At 37.3% G+C, this 18,749-nt stretch overlaps 1 protein-coding gene across 1 annotated transcript in view; it reads right to left on the bottom strand.

The window, feature by feature from the left end:
* Positions 1 to 18,749, bottom strand: part of LOC124801200 (mediator of RNA polymerase II transcription subunit 13) — a 203,151-nt gene that overhangs the window by 60,771 nt on the left and 123,631 nt on the right. Inside the window, exons 5-12 of the mRNA XM_047263056.1 lie at positions 17,698 to 17,843; positions 17,034 to 17,562; positions 16,133 to 16,336; positions 12,122 to 12,479; positions 10,249 to 10,490; positions 4,832 to 5,027; positions 1,927 to 2,040; positions 1,571 to 1,741 (exon numbers count right to left, since the gene is read on the bottom strand). Of these exons, the coding sequence (XP_047119012.1) occupies positions 1,571 to 1,741; positions 1,927 to 2,040; positions 4,832 to 5,027; positions 10,249 to 10,490; positions 12,122 to 12,479; positions 16,133 to 16,336; positions 17,034 to 17,562; positions 17,698 to 17,843 (1,960 nt within the window). The remainder of the gene's footprint in view (positions 1 to 1,570; positions 1,742 to 1,926; positions 2,041 to 4,831; positions 5,028 to 10,248; positions 10,491 to 12,121; positions 12,480 to 16,132; positions 16,337 to 17,033; positions 17,563 to 17,697; positions 17,844 to 18,749) is intronic.

Below are 18,749 nucleotides of genomic sequence, written 5' to 3'. Positions count from 1 at the left end.
CGCAACTGATCAGACAGACTGTCTCAAAGGCTGATGCAACATGATAATGCATGCCTGTGTCTTGCTAACATTAAGAAAATAGCTGTACAGGGGTCTTGAGTTGGAGGCTACTCTACTTCTGCCATGGACACCTAATATTGTGCCCTCAAGCATCCAATTTTCCCATTCAGTCTAGGAAGGAACTGCTTCATTATTGAAGATGCTTTTCACACACACCTTCTTAATCTCCAAATGATGTTTAAATACAGGCAATTTGTGCGCAAAAGGGCCCTTAGGAGGAAAGTTGTGGGTTAGTTTTGATTTCTTCCATTTCACGTGTTTTTTTTGTATCTGAATCCAAATCTAAGGTTTGCAACAAAATTTTGTGATGCAAAATATTTTTCGATTGTAACTCAGAAACTATCAAATTTTCGCAAAAAACACCCCCCATTCAAAATGGAAGTACATAAAATTTCCTACATATTTCACTATTTAGGTTTTTCCGCCTGATGAACCGCTGGGGCACAAGTGCTAGTTGAAAACTGGCTTGTTTTGGCTGTCTGAACAAAAGCCCACTTTTTCCACCCCAAAAACTCTAGTTTATTATTATAATAGGCTATAAGTTAGTTCATTCTTCCTACTTTCATTTTTGAGAGGTGTAAGCCTAGACACTAATGACTGAACTATCCGAACCTATACCAAGACTTGCCGTCTACTAAGAAAAACAGCTGGGTCCCTCTAAATAATGACGCACATATAATTTTTGCTCATAATAACAATGTAACATATAATAATATGTAATAATTTTTTAGTATTTTCCATTGGAATTTCAACTTTGTTGTAAATGAATTTGTAAAATTTCAACCTTCATTAAATAACTAACATCATGCAATTTTTGGAAATAAAAAATTGACTCTTACCTTTACACAAAATACCTAAATAAGGGACATGCAGGGAACTGGAAGGTATTACTGACAGCCTTTAACAATAAATTAGAGTTTTGGAGTTGAAGTTAAGTGTTTCTGAGGTATAAGCAACAAGCTGGTAGAAAAAATTATGTTTTACTCCTTTTTTTTGGATTTTTTCAACATCACATATCGTTTGCAAACCAATGATTCGCATTTTTAAAAAAACCACACACACACACACACACACACACACACACACACACACACGCGCGCGCGCGCGCGCGCGCGCGCGCAGTGTAGAATGGAAGAAATCAAAACTACCCCACAATTTTCCAGATACAAATACAATTTGACTGGAATATTTATTAATGGATTACTATATGCATACTAATCATCTAAAAAAAACGTTGGAATACTTTGCATCAACTTAAAGAAGACAATTGCATTACTGAGAAAATTTGAGAGAAGAAAAAAAAATAAAGTAGCACAGAACGCTTTTCAAATTCATGAATTGGTGCTAAGTTCTGAGATACATTAACTGCTGACACGGTTTTGATAAAGGATATTAAACTTTGTCATTTAGAGTTACAACAAATAACATGTAGCATTAGGACACAAAATGTTAATGACCAATAGTAAAGTCAGTAACTGAATTTTTTTTAATATGAAACACAATATTTTACCGCTTCATCACAGGAGGCTTCATCATCATTGTCAAATATCTGGTCCAGGTCCCTGTATGAGGGTTGAAGACCTTCATTTGTAAACAGGCTATTTGGGACTTTATTTGTAGGCCCATTGGCATTGACAGGATCGAAAGGACCAATGGAATTGCCACTTTTCCTGTCTTCTTCCTGTGAACAAATGGAAAAATTATTAAATGGCAAAACTGAGAGTTCTAAATGAAATTGCACCATTATGCAGAGGAAAGGCAGAGTCTTTCAATTTCAGTGGTTTGGAATGCTATACTTCAGTAATGCTTTACTCTGAAGGAAGTAAAAAGATGAAAACAGTGTATCACTGTTTCTGTTTCACTTACTTTTAATGAATTAGTTCGTTTAAACCCTTCCATACTGACAGAAGGGGCAGCCATATCATCATCAAATTCGTACGGATCAGACCTTTTACTTAACTGAACACTCTCAACCTCCATCTGTAATAAAAACCATGACTAATACATTTCTCTCTACATAATGATTTAGTTAGAACAGTGAAGTTTTGGACAACTAGTATCTAAGTTTATTAAATCCTCACAGAGAATTTACCCATATGTTTTATCATACAGTTTCCGCCATAGTTTTACAAAGTTAAAGCAAAGAAACAGTGTGAGACTGTAAAAGAAGTACTCTAAGCATGAAGAATTCGAAAAACAGACATTCAGAGGAACTGCGGGGCTAAAATGAAAAACAGTATAACATGCAGTGAAAATGTATTCCTTTCAACATCAAGTTTCAAATGAGAACACAACATGTAAACTTTGAGATAACAGAACCAAAAATCTTTATGAGAAACAAATACTACTGGAAAGCGTCAATCATATCCCCCCCCCCCCAAAAAAAAAAAAAAGCACCCAAGCTAATTTCCACAGAATGCATCATTCACATTCAAGGTTTCATCCTTTACACAACTTAAATACTCCAATGCTTCTCTGAACTACTGACTTTACCACTTCTAAGGAAAAAAATAAAATAAAAATAAAAATGCTCTCACCATGAATTCATTGCATGAAACTCTTACCGCATTTCAACAATTAATGATTTATATAATTTAGGAACTAACCAGCAAGCTCATAAATGTACAAGTAGTACATGTTACTATAACTACATTGGCATAACAGACAATAAGAATTTCACTGAAATTTCACTGGGAAAATATATATATATATATATATATATATATATAATAGAGGGAAACATTCCACGTGGGAAAAATATATCTAAAAAGAAAGATGATGAAACTTACCAAACAAAAGCGCTGGCAGGTCGATAGACACACAAACAAACACAAACATACACACAAAATTCTAGCTTTCGCAACCAATGGTTGCCTCGTCAGGAAAGAGGGAAGGAGAAGGAAAGACAAAAGGATATGGGTTTTAAGGGAGAGGGTAAGGAGTCATTCCAATCCCGGGAGCGGAAAGACTTACCTTAGGGGGAAAAAAGGACAGGTATACACTCGCACACACACACATATCCATCCACACATGTGTGGATGGATATGTGTGTGTGTGCGAGTGTATACCTGTCCTTTTTTCCCCCTAAGGTAAGTCTTTCCGCTCCCGGGATTGGAATGACTCCTTACCCTCTCCCTTAAAACCCATATCCTTTTGTCTTTCCTTCTCCTTCCCTCTTTCCTGACGAGGCAACCATTGGTTGCGAAAGCTAGAATTTTGTGTGTATGTTTGTGTTTGTTTGTGTGTCTATCGACCTGCCAGCGCTTTTGTTTGGTAAGTTTCATCATCTTTCTTTTTATATATATATATATATATATATATATATATATAGAGAGAGAGAGAGAGAGAGAGAGAGAGAGAGAGAGAGAGAGAGAGAGCTGATTCAGGTCAAAAGTGACCGAACGGAATCTGGATGGTGAGGTACAAAAGAATGCCTACTTGAAAATAGAGGGTCTCGTGATCATAATGCTCTCAAGAAAATAAATGGATAGATAAAACAATAATAATAAAATACAATAGCACCATGCAATACTGAATAATTTTTAACAAATTTTCATGCAATGAATTATAATTACTAAGCAAAGATTTTCTTATTTTCATATTTAAAGTTATCTTCTTGTATGTTATATCCATATTTCTTGCCACTTCTCCATTTTAGAGAAGAGACTGAAATTAACAGCATGATGATCTATCACACTTTAATGTGCAGAGGGAAATGACTTTTCAAGAGAAATACATAAACATATTACGGATGGAAGGCAGTAACTCTTGTTAAGAGTTCTCTTTACCTTACTGTGTGTGCCTCACGTGAGCACCACAGTAAACCAGCCAAAGATGGTGCCCATGTATTTACAATCTGTTTGATGGGTCACTGATATGGGATCATACTTTCTCAACAAGATTTAATAGCACACTTTCCAATTATAAAATAATTGGTGGCAGAATATTTGAAAGCACATTCGCGAGTAATCTGTGGGCTCTGTTACGCGGATTGTGTTTCAATTTTTCCCCATTATGTACATCGTACACTCTTCAGGTAACTCCTCCAACTGATGCCAGCAGTAGTCAACTGTTCACCTACTTACACTGCTATCCAATGAAGATCTAAATATTCAACAGCACACTACATACTACTAGAATTTTGTAATAGGGGGTTTGCGTGTGTTGCTCTGTTATGCATCTACAATAATACCTTATAATGGATTGATAGAAAGCAACAAATTAATGGTTTGCTGACACGTAAGAGAATCCACTATTTAAACATCGCAATTTCAATCTCAAAATGTTGCAGCAGGACTCTTACAAACTCAATTGGTATTCCATACTGAATATATGGCAGAACAACCTTGCAGCACTACATTTTGATGGTGCACAATGACTAATTCTCAGAGAGGTAATGAACATATCTTCTTCGTTTCCAAAATCTTTATATAATTAACGTTGTTTCCAAATAATAATTAACAGCCTTATCACACTAAATGAAAGAAAATTAGGTTTTAAAAACCCACTGATGTCAAGCTCATTAGAGATTGAGCACAAGTTTAGAATTGTGAAGGATAAGGTCTCTTGTCCATGTCCTTTTTATATTAATCATTTAGCTCCAGTGATTAGAACAGGGAAAAGCTAAGTCTGGATGGCCTACAGAGATTTGACCTGCCGTTGTCCTGACAAAAAACTCAGTGCATTATCACTGCACCATCTTACTTGCTGAATAAATCAACATTTTACCATAGGAGAAAGAAAAATACAGTGAGCATGATACAGTACAAACCATCATGCCACAGCCAGGTTCCTGCTTAATCTCTTGTCTCATAAATGGCTGGGACATGCCATTAGGTGGTGACGCTGCATGCTGATGCGAGGAGTAGAGGTCACTGGGACTCATCCGGCGAGTATAAGCTGAATGCCTGCTGGGATCACCTGACTTCGATTCACATGGCTTAAATCGCTTCACAGGATGGTTCAACCTGCAAAAAGTAGAACAAAATAATTTATAAACTCTGAATGCATAGTGATTTAAAGAAACTTAATAATTATGAGACATGCTATCTCTTCTAAAGTACACTGATAGAAGATGAACACCAACAACAGTAAAACAATGGTAAAGGAATGCAGGCAAGTTAAACTTTGTGATGCTGTGGGGTTTAGCTTACAAAATCAGACACTAAAAGCAGTGAACTAGTTTCACTCTTTGTTTAGCAATGTAAGCATGAGAGAAGAAAACGGATAGAAAATGCAGATTTGCAATAGCAAAATAAAATCTCTCTCTCTCTCTCTCTCTCTCCCTTTCTTTCTTTCTTTCTTTCTTTGATGGAGTGAGGGGAGGGAGTGGTGCATGAGGGAAGAAAACATGTAATATAAATGTCTTCCAAAAGAAACTGTTTGGGGTGTAGGCTTATACAGAAATGAAATGTGGATAATAAAGATGACAGTCAAGAAGAGAATAGAAGCTTTTGAAATATGGTACTGCAGAAGAATGCTGAAGATATGTTAGGCAGCTCAGTAGGTCAAATATATAATGAAGAGGTATAGAATCAAAATGGAGAGGGAAAAGCTGTATTGCATTATGTGGCTAGAAGAAAGCAGAGGTTGACAGGACATATCTTGCGGCACAAAGGATGGACTAGCGTGGCAAGCTACATTAAACGAATCTTCAGATTGGAGAACACATCATTATAAATACTACTGTTATGGAGTAATTCCCTGCACACAAATAATATACCCCTTATTCAATCCCATTAAATTGTTAATAGGGTAGGATTCGTCAACAAAAAAAGTATGCAGTTTTTATTAGAAAGATTTACTTTTTTGTTGTTTTAATTTTCATAACTTAAGAGAAATCAATAGCGCTCAGGTCATCACTCTGATAGACAGCCTCAAAGCTGCAAAATGCACAACTGCACAAATTTCACATATATGAAATGATAAATATGTATGTAGTATATTAAGAAAGCAGTTTTGTCAGTTTCAAAATCTAATGAGAAAAGAACTCAAAGTCTAATCTGCAAGTAAGATAAATGTATGAGTAAATAAGGAAATAACTTGCGAGTCAACACCTGTTTATCATCTTAAGTGTGTGATATTCTTCACATCAGCGCTGCTATAATAATTCATGATTAGTAATTATGGTTTAACCCTACCACTGCTGTGGACATGTATACACATCCTGCTATGACATTCCCCAGTTGCTGTGGATGTGTGTGCATATGCCGTTTGGGTTTACCTACAGTGTTATGGACATCTGTAAGGGTCCTGAGCCGCTGAACCCTCACTGCTGTGGACGAGTTACACATTAAAAAGTAAGTTTCAAGTTTTTATCATGCAAAATGTGTGCCTCATTGCTTGCTACCATTTGCAAAGAAACTCGTTTCAATATCTTGAATCATTATTCAATATGACGACTGTTGCAAGCATGTGATTTGTGTTGCGCAAGGAGGTGAACGGGCGCATTGCGTGCGACTATTCGTCAGATATAAAACTCTGTGACTCGAGAAGTAAACATCTTTCTGTCTTCAATTGTAAATAAAATTTCGATACCTGACCTACATTTCATACATGGCAATGTATGAGGTACAATCAATCATTGCAAAGTTTATGCAAGGTGTTTCTCTCTCAGAAAGATCTTTAAAATTTCATGCAATGTTTTACGTAATTTCATGAAGCACCCTAACTACAGCATATAATGAAAAGAAATTCATTACCTTATTGAGGAAAGATATCACACTGTAAGATGTAAAAAATTAAATTTTCTTCCACTAATAGTTTTAAAAAAATCGGATAAGTATTTTTTTCTCAGCACAGGCACCAACATTTGACGAGGAATGCAGCCATAACAAAAGCTGCCCTCAGCCGGGAATGCAGAGAGCACGTCTCTAGCAGCAAAAGGCTTAAAGAGAGATCTCCAACAATGTTCCATCGTAGCTTGCAGGTAATTTTGGGCACCCGCCTGTGCTCATTTGATGGACACATGATGTTGCAAGGAAAAGATATCAGCCATTATGTAGCTTATAATGGCTGGGCCTTAAAGCCTTGCTGTGCATGCCCGACAGTTACTTATAAACAAGAATATATTAAAAGCCAATCATCATCTGCTACTGAATTTATAATAAAATTATGTGAGGCTACTAAAAACGCTGACGAAACTTCAAAATATGTGACAGGCTCAATGTACCTGGCAAATTATAAATACATACAGTTTGGCAACATTGCTCATTTAGTGTCATGTTCACAATATCCACACACATGCAGAAATGTATTTTTAGTAGCAATAGAGCAGTGGAACGATACATAAAGAGACATTATAATAGCTTAATTGCGTCAAGAGAACAAGTTTCTTTACGAAGAACCAATGTACAGCAACAGATTTTATTGTAACATAATAGAGAAAGTAAAGCACAATGTCAGATATTTTCTACTGCTTAGCTGCATTATTATTAACAAGAATCTTAAAATAAGGAACACTGATAAATCCTGAGAATGTGATAGCTGTGTTTGGAAGGACTTCTGACATTTTATATGGCCTTACACATAAAACTTCCTTGTATGTAATATACAATGCTTCTTGATACGAAGTCAAAACTGTTACTGTATGAAAATAGCTTCAAAGAAGGAGAATAAAATCGATCAGGAACATACATGGATCTCAACTGATGCACTGACACTGACTGATGCATGGACACTGTTGACATTGCAGCATTATGGACTGTAGTGTTGTCCCTGGGAAAAAGCACTGTCCCATGTGCCAGCCTTGGTCCTTGTGTAATCAAGTCTGTCTCAAATGACTCAATAAAGAAAATAATAAGTCCTTTTTATGGTTTTACCCTGTACCTGGTGTCTGTAGCTTACAGAGTAAATCTCATCACATTCTTCATTTTTTCCCCTTGTATTTTTTACCCTTCTTTTGTGCACTTTCACCACACAGTCTGCAAAAACCGGTTGCTTGAATTTTTCAATCTGATAATGCAACGAAATCATGAAGCTGAACAGAATGGTCTGTGGTTTGTAACTAACCATTCCCATACAATGGCGTAAGCTTCCGGGACCAATGTCAGTTAACATCAAAGTTTTCCAAGTATTGCATTGTGCTGGCTTCTCCAGTGGTGGTCCCCCCTCCCCCCCCCCCCCTCCTTCACCCACTAAGACGCAGTACAATACTCAGAAAACTTTTGACTAAATGCTCCCAGTTTGAGCTTGGACACCTTCTTCTTCTTCTTCTTCTTCTTCATCTTCATCTTTCTTTCTTTCTGGCAAAATTCAGAAATCATGACAATAAGTTCTAATGACTTTTCCATAATCAGTTGAGATCACTGCCATTTCACTGAATTACAATGTTGAAAGAAAGAAAACACAACTACCAAGGCAATTACCACACTGAAGCACAACTGTTGAAAACATAGATATTATTCAAATATTGAAATAGTATAGTGAAATCCCCTTTTACACTATTCACATGGTTTGGGTGTATGTGAAATACCACCAAAATATTTATATAAATAAAATACTTAACTGGTGAACGCTTTAATTATTGATCCAGAAATGCTTTCACTATTGAAACCAGAAACATTTGAACAACACAAAGGTGTCTGTTGTGGACTGGCAAGACAGCCAATCCACAGTGACGGGTAACCGAAAGGCACGCGCTTAAACTCACGCAGGCTGGCGTGAGGTCTGAAACAGGATACGTAATGAATTCTATAAAGAAAAGTACGTAGCTGCTGGAATACTTAACTTTAATCCACAATTGGTGAACATTGGTCTTGTTGATACAGTATATGCGTGATTAGATACATAGCAAAAGATAAATGGCGCCTTGCTAGGTCGTAGCAACTGACTTAGCTGAAGGCTATGCTAACTATCGTCTCGGCAAATGAGAGCGTAATTCTCAGTGAACCTTTCCTAGCAATGTCGACTGTACAACTGGGGCGAGTGCTAGTAAGTCTCTCTAGACCTGCCGTGTGGCGGTGCTCGGTCTGCAATCACTGATAGTGGCGACACGCAGGTCCGGCGTATACTAGCGAACCGCGGCCGATTTAAAAAGCTACCACCTAGCAAGTGTGGTGTCTGGCGGTGACACCACAGTGTCAACTTGTGCTAAAAGACGCCAAACATTGAAATGCAAAATGTGCTTCTAAGTTGCCATGACGAGAGCAATAATCATGAAGTTGCGTATGCACAGTAGAAACGGAAATCTGCTGTGATCGGTCATTATTCAAATGAAACTATTTACTCCCATCAGCCACCACACCAAGTAGAAGTTGGCAGCAGAAGAGAATAAATCACAAATTGATCCGATTTTTCCTGATTCAGATCTTTTGAGTAGTGTTTTCTGGTTTCAAGAAACTTGAAACGAACAACCTTAGCACACAGTGCTTAAAGGCCAATGCCATACCTGTGTCACATTACGTTACGTATGTCTGTTTTTTCTCCAAGAACTTTGCTTTTATAAAGCTTAAATTGAGGGAAAATTGTAAATACATGATCAATGTAAAACTGGATGTGAATTAACATTGTGAACATAGGAAAGTTGAAAGGAACAATAAAAGAATGTTGTAAACGGCAGGAAAACGTTAATTCTGGGAACTTAAAAGTGGTGTTATACTGTATCTAATTTGCTATTCTAAAGAACGTATAGTTTTATAGCAGTACTAATCTTCTGATGCAAGAAAACAATATGTGAATAGTAAACATAAAATGATCTACAGATTTCCGAAAAATATATTCTCACTATGGCCAACATGCTGATTGCAAGGGATTCAGGAACCATTTTGACATGAAAATTTTATCATTTATTCTGTGATCTCAGTGCACATTTGTTTTTCTCATATGATTAGTTTCATTCAAAGTTTCCCATCTCCAGATCTATTTGGCTGCAAAAGCAATTCATCATGCTCAGAAGGAAATACACAGAAGAATACTGCCATAAAGTCATACTGTATTATTATATGCAGTTCCATATGCTCATGCCAAGTTGCGTATACAGCTATAATGATCCGAACATGATCAATTTTTACCAAAACTAGTCAGACCAAAAAAATAAATGTGCAACTGAGACAATAAAATAAACGATAAAATTTTAAATATATTCTCGACATCATCTTTTAAAAAATATATATTAAAAAAAAAAATAAATAAAAAAAACCACGGTGCGTCAGAATAAAACCTCATACTCATTTTTTACCGCACACTCACCAAGCATCAATAGCAGAGTAATCATACAACAGCTTCAGAGGCTGTTCTTCTTCCATAAGTATATTTTCATATTCCTTTGAAGTAAGGATGGGTCGCTTGAGAAGTGGAACTTCCTGCATTGTAGTTGTTGGATGTGAGGGTGCTGTGGAGTGGGCACTTGCAGGGCCCTGAGAGCCTCCCACACTATCAACAGCTTTTGTTGCAGGTTCAACACTTGATGTAGTGGGATATGGTGAAAACACCTGTGGACAAAGCATACTACATAAAAAAGAGAAACTTCACTATCAAAAATAGATTAGAGCATATTTAGAACAGTTTTCTTTTTAAAAGCTACAGCAAAAGAATATATCTCTGAAGTCCCCGTAACCATAATGATCTGCTACTGTTGTAGAATAAATAGGAGACATCAAGATTGTTGATGATTTGCAACAAACTATATGAACTATATGACAATAACATGAAATTATGTCTTGATAACAAAATGTGTTAAAGATTGATAGGCAGACAGACAGATGTTGCCTGATAAAATTGATATAAGCAAATGGGACTTTAAAAAGCAGAATAAATAGTGTCGCAGTCTCAATCCCTTTGCCTCAGAATTATTCTCCAATTTTTCAAGTTTATCGATGTAACATGTTTGGTCATTCCTTGGATTAGGAAGCATTTGGTTTTGTCTTGATCTTGTTTGTTGCACAGAAGAAGCCAGTTATTTGACAAGTCATCAGATATGTTTACCCTTGCACTGTTCATACAATTATTTTATAAGGCATGTTTTCACAGGCTTGTATTACAGTGTGCTCACTTCCTTCATATTCCACAGAAAGTGAATACTATTTAAAGTTCTGTACAAGGAAATAGGTCATTTTACAGGAAAGTTGGAGAAAGGCACAAGAAAGAAGTTCAAACTTCCTGGATGGGCATCATAATAAGAACTTTGATGTCCACTAGAGTGTCTAGAATTTATCTTAAATGGTAAACTGCTAATTTTAGCTTACTGTGCACACTTTCATTCATCAGAACCAGAATAATTTTCAGTCTGTACAGAAAGTATTCATTTCACAAAAAATGGCAACAAGAATAATGGTTGCCATATGACCACAAACATCCTCCAAACTAAGCTCAGGCAACTAGCAGTGCTATCAATCCATTATCTCCCAAATAAACTTTATGACTAAACATTTAAAACACAACACAAATGAATAAAAATTACCATTATTGATCATACTTTTAATATTAAAAAAGGTAGGGGGTAGAGCAAAATCTAATAACTTTTTTTAAAAAAGCTGATTACATTTCATTACTTACAAACTGGTTCACAACTTTTTAGCCAATATTGAAATTTGCAGGCTGACTAGGATGTTCATGTCGTTTTCAGGTAATAAAGAGCAACAGCTGTGAAAAATGTGAAAATACTGACTGACAATTTGGTAACTAATGTGGTTTTCTAATGGTCAAGTGTGTATGCCACGGACTGTCTTTCACTTTAAACAAGGTAGACCTGCTTATCTATTTAATGCTGTCTTAAGGAATTCAGAGTATTGAAGTTAGCACACTAATAATTAACATCAACGAACAAGAAATTTTGGCCTAGCTTTTACAAGTTGTTCTCATTTCCTCCTTGCATGATACTGTTGCAGCTACGGTAGAAGAACATGGTGTGTGGCATACAATTTACGAAGTCTGTGCACTTCTATACAATTTTTCTTTTGGGAACTGCAAGTAACACAGCAACAGTCACATCTTACAGCTTCAAAAATGACGATATTAGTTGACATTAAATATAATTATTATAATTTTAAACTGTACACTAATATTATCAACCATTAAGTTTATCAATTATTGAAGAAAGATGTGCTTTAGAAATATATCTTACCTGATTAGAAACAGAAGAAACAGATTTTGGACCATTGAGGTCTGAAGGTGTGGCTGCCGGTGTTATCTTGTCCTGAGATTCGAGAGGTGTTGCTGGCTGAGGCTGACCGCCAGTTGATGTTGGTGGATGTGGACTCAGTGTAGGCATTGTGGGATCAGCAGGGGGCACAGAAGCTGGCTGAGAATGCGGATTTGGAAGAGGGGACGGAGCAGCTGATGCAGGAGATCCAACTGACGGCACAGGCAGAGAATCGTTAAGACCTCCACCACTGTGCAAGTTGGGCAGCGGGTTTGGAGTCATCGACTGACCCCGTGGATAGGAAGGTGGGCCACCTGAAGGAGTTCCGGAACCAGCCAGCCTGAAAGAAGTATACAAATTGTGTAACAGGTAAACAAAGAAAAGCAATCATCTGAGCTAAGAATGAAAAATAATTAATAAATCATTCTTTTGTCTTGTGCTAGTAGCCAATACTTCAGTAGTATTTCAAAGTCTATCTGCTGGTCTGAGATGTGAATTACAGACAAAAGGTCAAAATCCAGGGATACATTTCAATATGAACTGAGAAACTGGTGTATTATTAACACTGTTTACTTCAAGGTGCAAATTTTTTCTTACTACTTAAATGGGTGATGAAGTTTACCCTGTCCATTAAATAGAGAGAGAGAGAGAGAGAGAGAGAGAGAGAGAGAGAGAGAGAGAGAGCGCACTCATGCACTTGTAGATCAAAAGTCCATTAATAATATGGTGTTATACCTACTGAATCAATGACAGACTTTTAATCTGTCCACTGCTCAAAATAAATTCCAAAAGAGAAGGATGGGCTGGCAAGTACTTACCTTCAGCACTGCAACACCCAGCACAGGAGATCAACATGCACAACATTAAATAAAGCCAGTGCACCTAGCTTTCTGGAACCATAGGTTCTTTCTTCTGGACAAAAAGGACAAATATACAGTCAGCATTTAAGTGGAAAAGGAATGGGTGAGGCACTCAGAACCCACGCTAAAGGAACCATCCCTGTCTAAGGTGGAAAGGAAGCCAGCTCATCTGTCTCTTACGGAAGTAAATAAAAAGCCAGCTCATCTGTCTCTTACGAAAGTAAATAAACTTGTTAATGGGTCTCTGCTTTTTATACAAAATTTAACTTCTCCGGCAACACTTACTTTTCCCTACTGATATCACAAGCAAATGAGACTAGTATAGTTACTGAATATATTCAATGTGTGTCTTTACCAGGCTCCCTTAGAGGCAGCAAGAGTGTTTTATCATGGATTATTACTTGCTTCATATCAGACATCTACAGTTTGTTTGTATTATGTAGATCTACTTAAAAATGTGAATAATAAAGCAGAAAGACAAGTCGTGACATGTGTAGAACAATATTATTTTTTCTGGAACTCTTCACGTTTTTTTGAAAATACAGTGTAACCCCACTTTTACATTCCGGGAATTAGCATTTCCTGCCGTTTACGACCCCGTTTTTTTCCTGGTCCCATCAAATTTCCTATGCCCACAATGTTAATTTGCACCCGATTTTGCGCCAACATATTCATCATTTTCCCGTGATTTATGCATTACAAAAAAATGTTTGTGAAGAAAAAAAGGCACGATTCTGGCCATCCAGTAGTGTTTATAAATATTGTGTGTTTAAGTTTCTTGACACCACAGCACTCCACTCCGTGGATTTGAGCCAGTAAACGTGTAAAAGTTTGAACAATTTGTGCTGTATCTCCCGCCGCTGCCAAGCTCTACTTGGTGTGGTAGCTGATGGGAGTAACTAAGTTATTTCGAATGAAGATGTCATGACCAATCACAATCAATTCCAAACTGTCTCTATTGCACAAATGCAGTTTCATGATAGTTGTGATCATTGTAACACCTTTGTCGAACCATATTTAGCATGTTTCGGCCTGTGGCCACTTGGAGCGCTGGTTGACACCGTCATTCACTTTGCGATGCTCAAATGATGTTTTTAGTTTAAACACAGAGCGGGTTACGTATTTTATTCATGCTGAGCAAAACAGGTTTCAAGAATTTATTCTCATTGTCAAGTGCAGTATTTACATATGTATTTCTTGTGATGTTACACAAACAATGTAAGTGACAGTTTGCGTGAGTGTATGGTTTTCTACATAACTGATGAGGCACAGTACCTAATAACCTCAAAAAGATGACTACAGCGCAAGAGACGCAGAATAACGCACATTCAAACACCGTACAAAATACTTATGTACATATTTGCATTTAACGAGAAAAATTTCTCGAAATTGTTGTGCTAAGCATAAAAAAAATTTGTAACTAGTGCAGTATTTCATTCTTTAAATAATGAGTGAAAGTTGCTGGCTTTCAAAAACATCGATTATGACACATGAAATTAAGTCAAATGGTCCTACTTCCCAGACAGTTATAAGTTCCAGTTATAGCAGCAGTTTTCGTTAGATGATAAACCTTCATTAGATAATAAACAAATCCCTGACAAGTGTTCTGATGCCTGTTATGCACATATATCATACATAATGTGCAAGGGGGTATCCTATACTTTTACACCATAAAACGTTATTTCCCATGTTTTGCATTTTCCCGCCATCTACACCTTTTTTTTTATTTGAAAAAGTGTAAAAGCGGGATTTCACTGTAACAGTAGTAAAATAGCACCAAAACAAAGGAACTCCACAGTTTACTAAATCTACAGCATTATTAAGCAACATTTACGTGCAGGCAAATTCTCTCTCATAAATATGAAACTATGGAAACAAAAGGCGGAAAAAAAATGAAAAACAGCCCCATTCACACTGTCATGATGTACTGCGTAGCAATGTTTAGTAGCACACATTAATATCTACAATTTTATGACATGTTCAAATGAATAACTATACCAAAATGCCAAGAGTATCAACCTATTGCCAAGAACAATATCAAAGCAACAAAGCATGCACTATTCCAGAATATTACTACTTCTGATAACCAGTAATAGGATGCATTGTTCCATGCACAAGTACTAATAATGCACATCCAAGTAACAATAATTTTAAGCCTAACATAGAGGTAAAAGCACAAAAATGAAACTTCCAATAAAACACAACATACTGGAAACATAAATCAGGATTGTGATCTGAAGTTCTATGCCAAACAAGTAAATAGTTATTGTTAACTTAAATACATACCCTGCCAACTGAGGAATTAAAAAAAAAAAAATTTCTATGATTAGTGTGTCTCTGCCTAAATTAAAAGGCACCCAATGGCAAATAAGTAATAAGAAGGCAGATCAGAGTTTAATTACCCATAAGGCTACAGACTAAAGCAGATTCTAGAAGTCCTGCTACCAAGCCGCCAGTGTTCTCTCATTCCAGATTTTGCATGTTTGATTCATTGAATAAAAAATAATTCCAGTTTGAGGCAAGATTCAATAAAATTCCACCCACGAATGTTCTCTCTTGCACATAAGTAAACAGCTTAAAGCACTCTTAACATGAATATGTAGCAGTGGTCTTTAAAAATTAAAACAAATCCAGTGAAAACATATGCACATACCTGGACACACAACACGTGAAGCACAAATTAAAGCACTGACTAGATTTCCTGTTACACGCCTTGTTACAGTGAAGGTAATTGATAAAATTACTTTAATTCGTGTTAGGATTACAAACAGAGGCAAATACATACAACTTTCAAATGCAAACAATCGTATTTTAGCCAGTCATCTATATAATAGTGACTGAACAAATACTTGCATACATTTGACAAGCATAAATCACAGTCATTGATACGCCCTGCACAGAAGTTACATTTAACATCCACTCACTGCATGAAATAATATTCATCCCATTTAAAAACACGGAATGTGCAATCCATAAGCAATGGCCCAATTTACATGACTGCATTTAAAAGTGATTCTGAAAAACACTCCAAAACGTACCTCCAGAAGAGATCACTCACAACAGTCTTAGAGTAACTTTTGGATGTTACGGTAAATTTAAAGTAAGATAATGCCTGTAGTGTTCGTCTACGAACCTCGAAAGGGGCACAGCTACTTCAAGAGGACAAGGCGCCTCCTCGCCGAGGGGTGGGCGTCGATGGAAAGGTGTCACACCACCCCGCCCGCACCCACGGACACCCTTCTCATTTTTTTCACCCTTCAGAGTTTTCATACCCCCGCTAGAATTAGCTCCACCCTTGATCAGGGCTATTTGTTTAGCACCAGAAGCTTTCTTATACCTGCAAGTTCGGAAGCATTACATTTGTGTGACATGATAGCTTTTACTTACTTACAACATAACATTAACTTTCCTGGTCCTGTGAACTTGGTAAAAAGGAAGCTACAACTTTCACAGCAAGCTCTATTGAAATGCAAATAGAAAACAAAGATTACATGAAAGAGAAATGAAGATAAAATCTACAGTACAACAAATGAGCAATAACAACCCAGTCAAAGTATCTCTGACAACTTAGGATACAAAAGCTAAAAGAAGGAAATCTCGAAGTTTTAAACATGCTACCTGCAATGAATGCAATAATAGATCAAAATAATGTCATGCAATCACCAGATCAACATGTTCTATTTCTACATACACCGAATAAAAGGAACAACTGTATCATGTCGCATACGTTTAGCGTATTGAATAGAGAAACTGTTCACTCTAAACACAAAAATAGTGCGAGCAAGAAACAGCAGTATTCCCATGTCACGAGACTATTATTAACTGAAGTATCACAAGTAGGAATCTTTATTGTACACATTAACATCTATGGTAACATTAAGAATGCACATTAAGTTTAGACATGCTTACAGGGGTGTCTAGACAACTGTTACTTTATGCCTGGTGAGATTTTTACTACCATATAAATCATAAAACAGGCAGAGATTGAAGTAGAAACAATGAATGTAAAATGTTGCTCTGCAACCTTGACTCACTTAGAACAATTGCAGGGAGCTTTCCTGGTAGGGTCTGCAAACTCCCAGAGGCCTGTTGCGGGCGATGCCTGCTCATGTTGTTCATGCTGTGTGGGATTCAAAGCATTGTCCTGCCACACATTCTCAGTCAGGCATGCTGCTGGACCAGGACTCAGATGTGAAGGTGGCGGAGGTGGGGTGGAAGTGTCTGCAGGTGCAGTGGTCGCTGGAAGGCTGACGGAGCGGAGAACTGCATCTGCAGCTGCCGCAGGAGACAGTCCCAACGTTGCTCGATTTGGAGCCGCAGATGGATCATCCATGTCCGTGACAAGCACATAGCACCTGGGATAGCGCATTTTTGTGCCACCCACCAGTACCTCTACTGCAGGGGGAAGTGCAGACTCTTCACCTCCTCCGTCACGACTTGAGCACTTTGGCCCAAGGGGAAAAAACTGCCGCCAGTCTTCTAAGTGTCGCTGGACTTGCACATCGGTGCTCTTGTAAACCTGGCCAGTTAGGGTACCAGCCATACCATATGGAGCAAGAATCACTGTAAAATTGGTCCTCTTTAGTCAAGTATTGTCATAATTATGTATCTTAAGGACAATAATAATTAAATATGCAATCAATTCCGTGTAGATACTAGTGATATGTAGTGGAACATGGGACAAGTCAATCTCATTACCTGGAATACCTGATGAAGAAGCCTGTGCCTGCTGAAGATGTTGCCAAGTTAAACTGCGAACTAACGGATGAGTGCGAACGTCAATACTTGCACACACGGTGCTCTCACCGTGGACAAAAAATGCGAAGGAGAAAGAGAAGTGTGTGCTGAAAATAGAACAATGCAAGTCAGTACACATCACATTTAATGAAACCCAATAAAATTGCAATTTTATGAGAAGGAAAGTTGCTAATCATCATATAGCGGAGATGCTGAGTCGCAGATAGTCCTTGCTGTGACTCACCATCTTCGCTATATGACGAGTAGCAACTTTCCTTCTCATAATATTGTTACATTCCATCCTAGATTTTCCATTGGATGAATTGCAATATCTTTTTTCACTGAATAATACCACAGCCTTAAAAACATTTGGTATGTATACAGCACATTCAATAAGAATATATTGGTGTCTGTTCCTACAATATTTACAATACATGATCCTCTTCTACCTGCTCCAATGTGGACTCCTGGAGCAAGGCCAACCAAATCCAAAAACAATTGACTCCTAGCTTTCAGAAATGTCTAGAGAGGCATCAATGCAAAACAAACACTTAAGACTAGGTGCACATGTCATGAAGCAAGGGATGTGTCATGGACTTGAGATAGAAGCTGATCATACCTTATGTAGAACAAAAAACTTGCAACAGCCCTGTGTCAATCAGTTCTTATTTATTTTTCCTTAAGTTAGTAGTTTCAGCATTCCACGGGTGCCACCCTCAGGCCCCTGACCATTAGAACACCAACAAATAAACAATGTAGTGTATGTCTGGTGTATAGCACAAGATACAATACAGATACACGACACACACACAAGATATACATAAAACAAGATATAATACAGGTACAGCACACCTGCATTACCTGATGCTCTAATCCTCAGGAGCTTGAGGATGGCACCACAGAAGTGCCGAAACTGTTAGATTTCATCTTGGTGACGAATTTCAGAAAGTTTGGATAAATATGTTCATAAATATTTGTTTTAACGGGCTTGTCTAACTGATTTGTATTTCAGC

This window comes from Schistocerca piceifrons, chromosome 1 (genome assembly GCF_021461385.2).
Source record: "Schistocerca piceifrons isolate TAMUIC-IGC-003096 chromosome 1, iqSchPice1.1, whole genome shotgun sequence".
Lineage (NCBI taxonomy): Eukaryota > Metazoa > Arthropoda > Insecta > Orthoptera > Acrididae > Schistocerca > Schistocerca piceifrons.
Note: the sequence above shows the minus strand (reverse complement) of the source record. Positions and strands in the feature narration are given on the sequence as shown.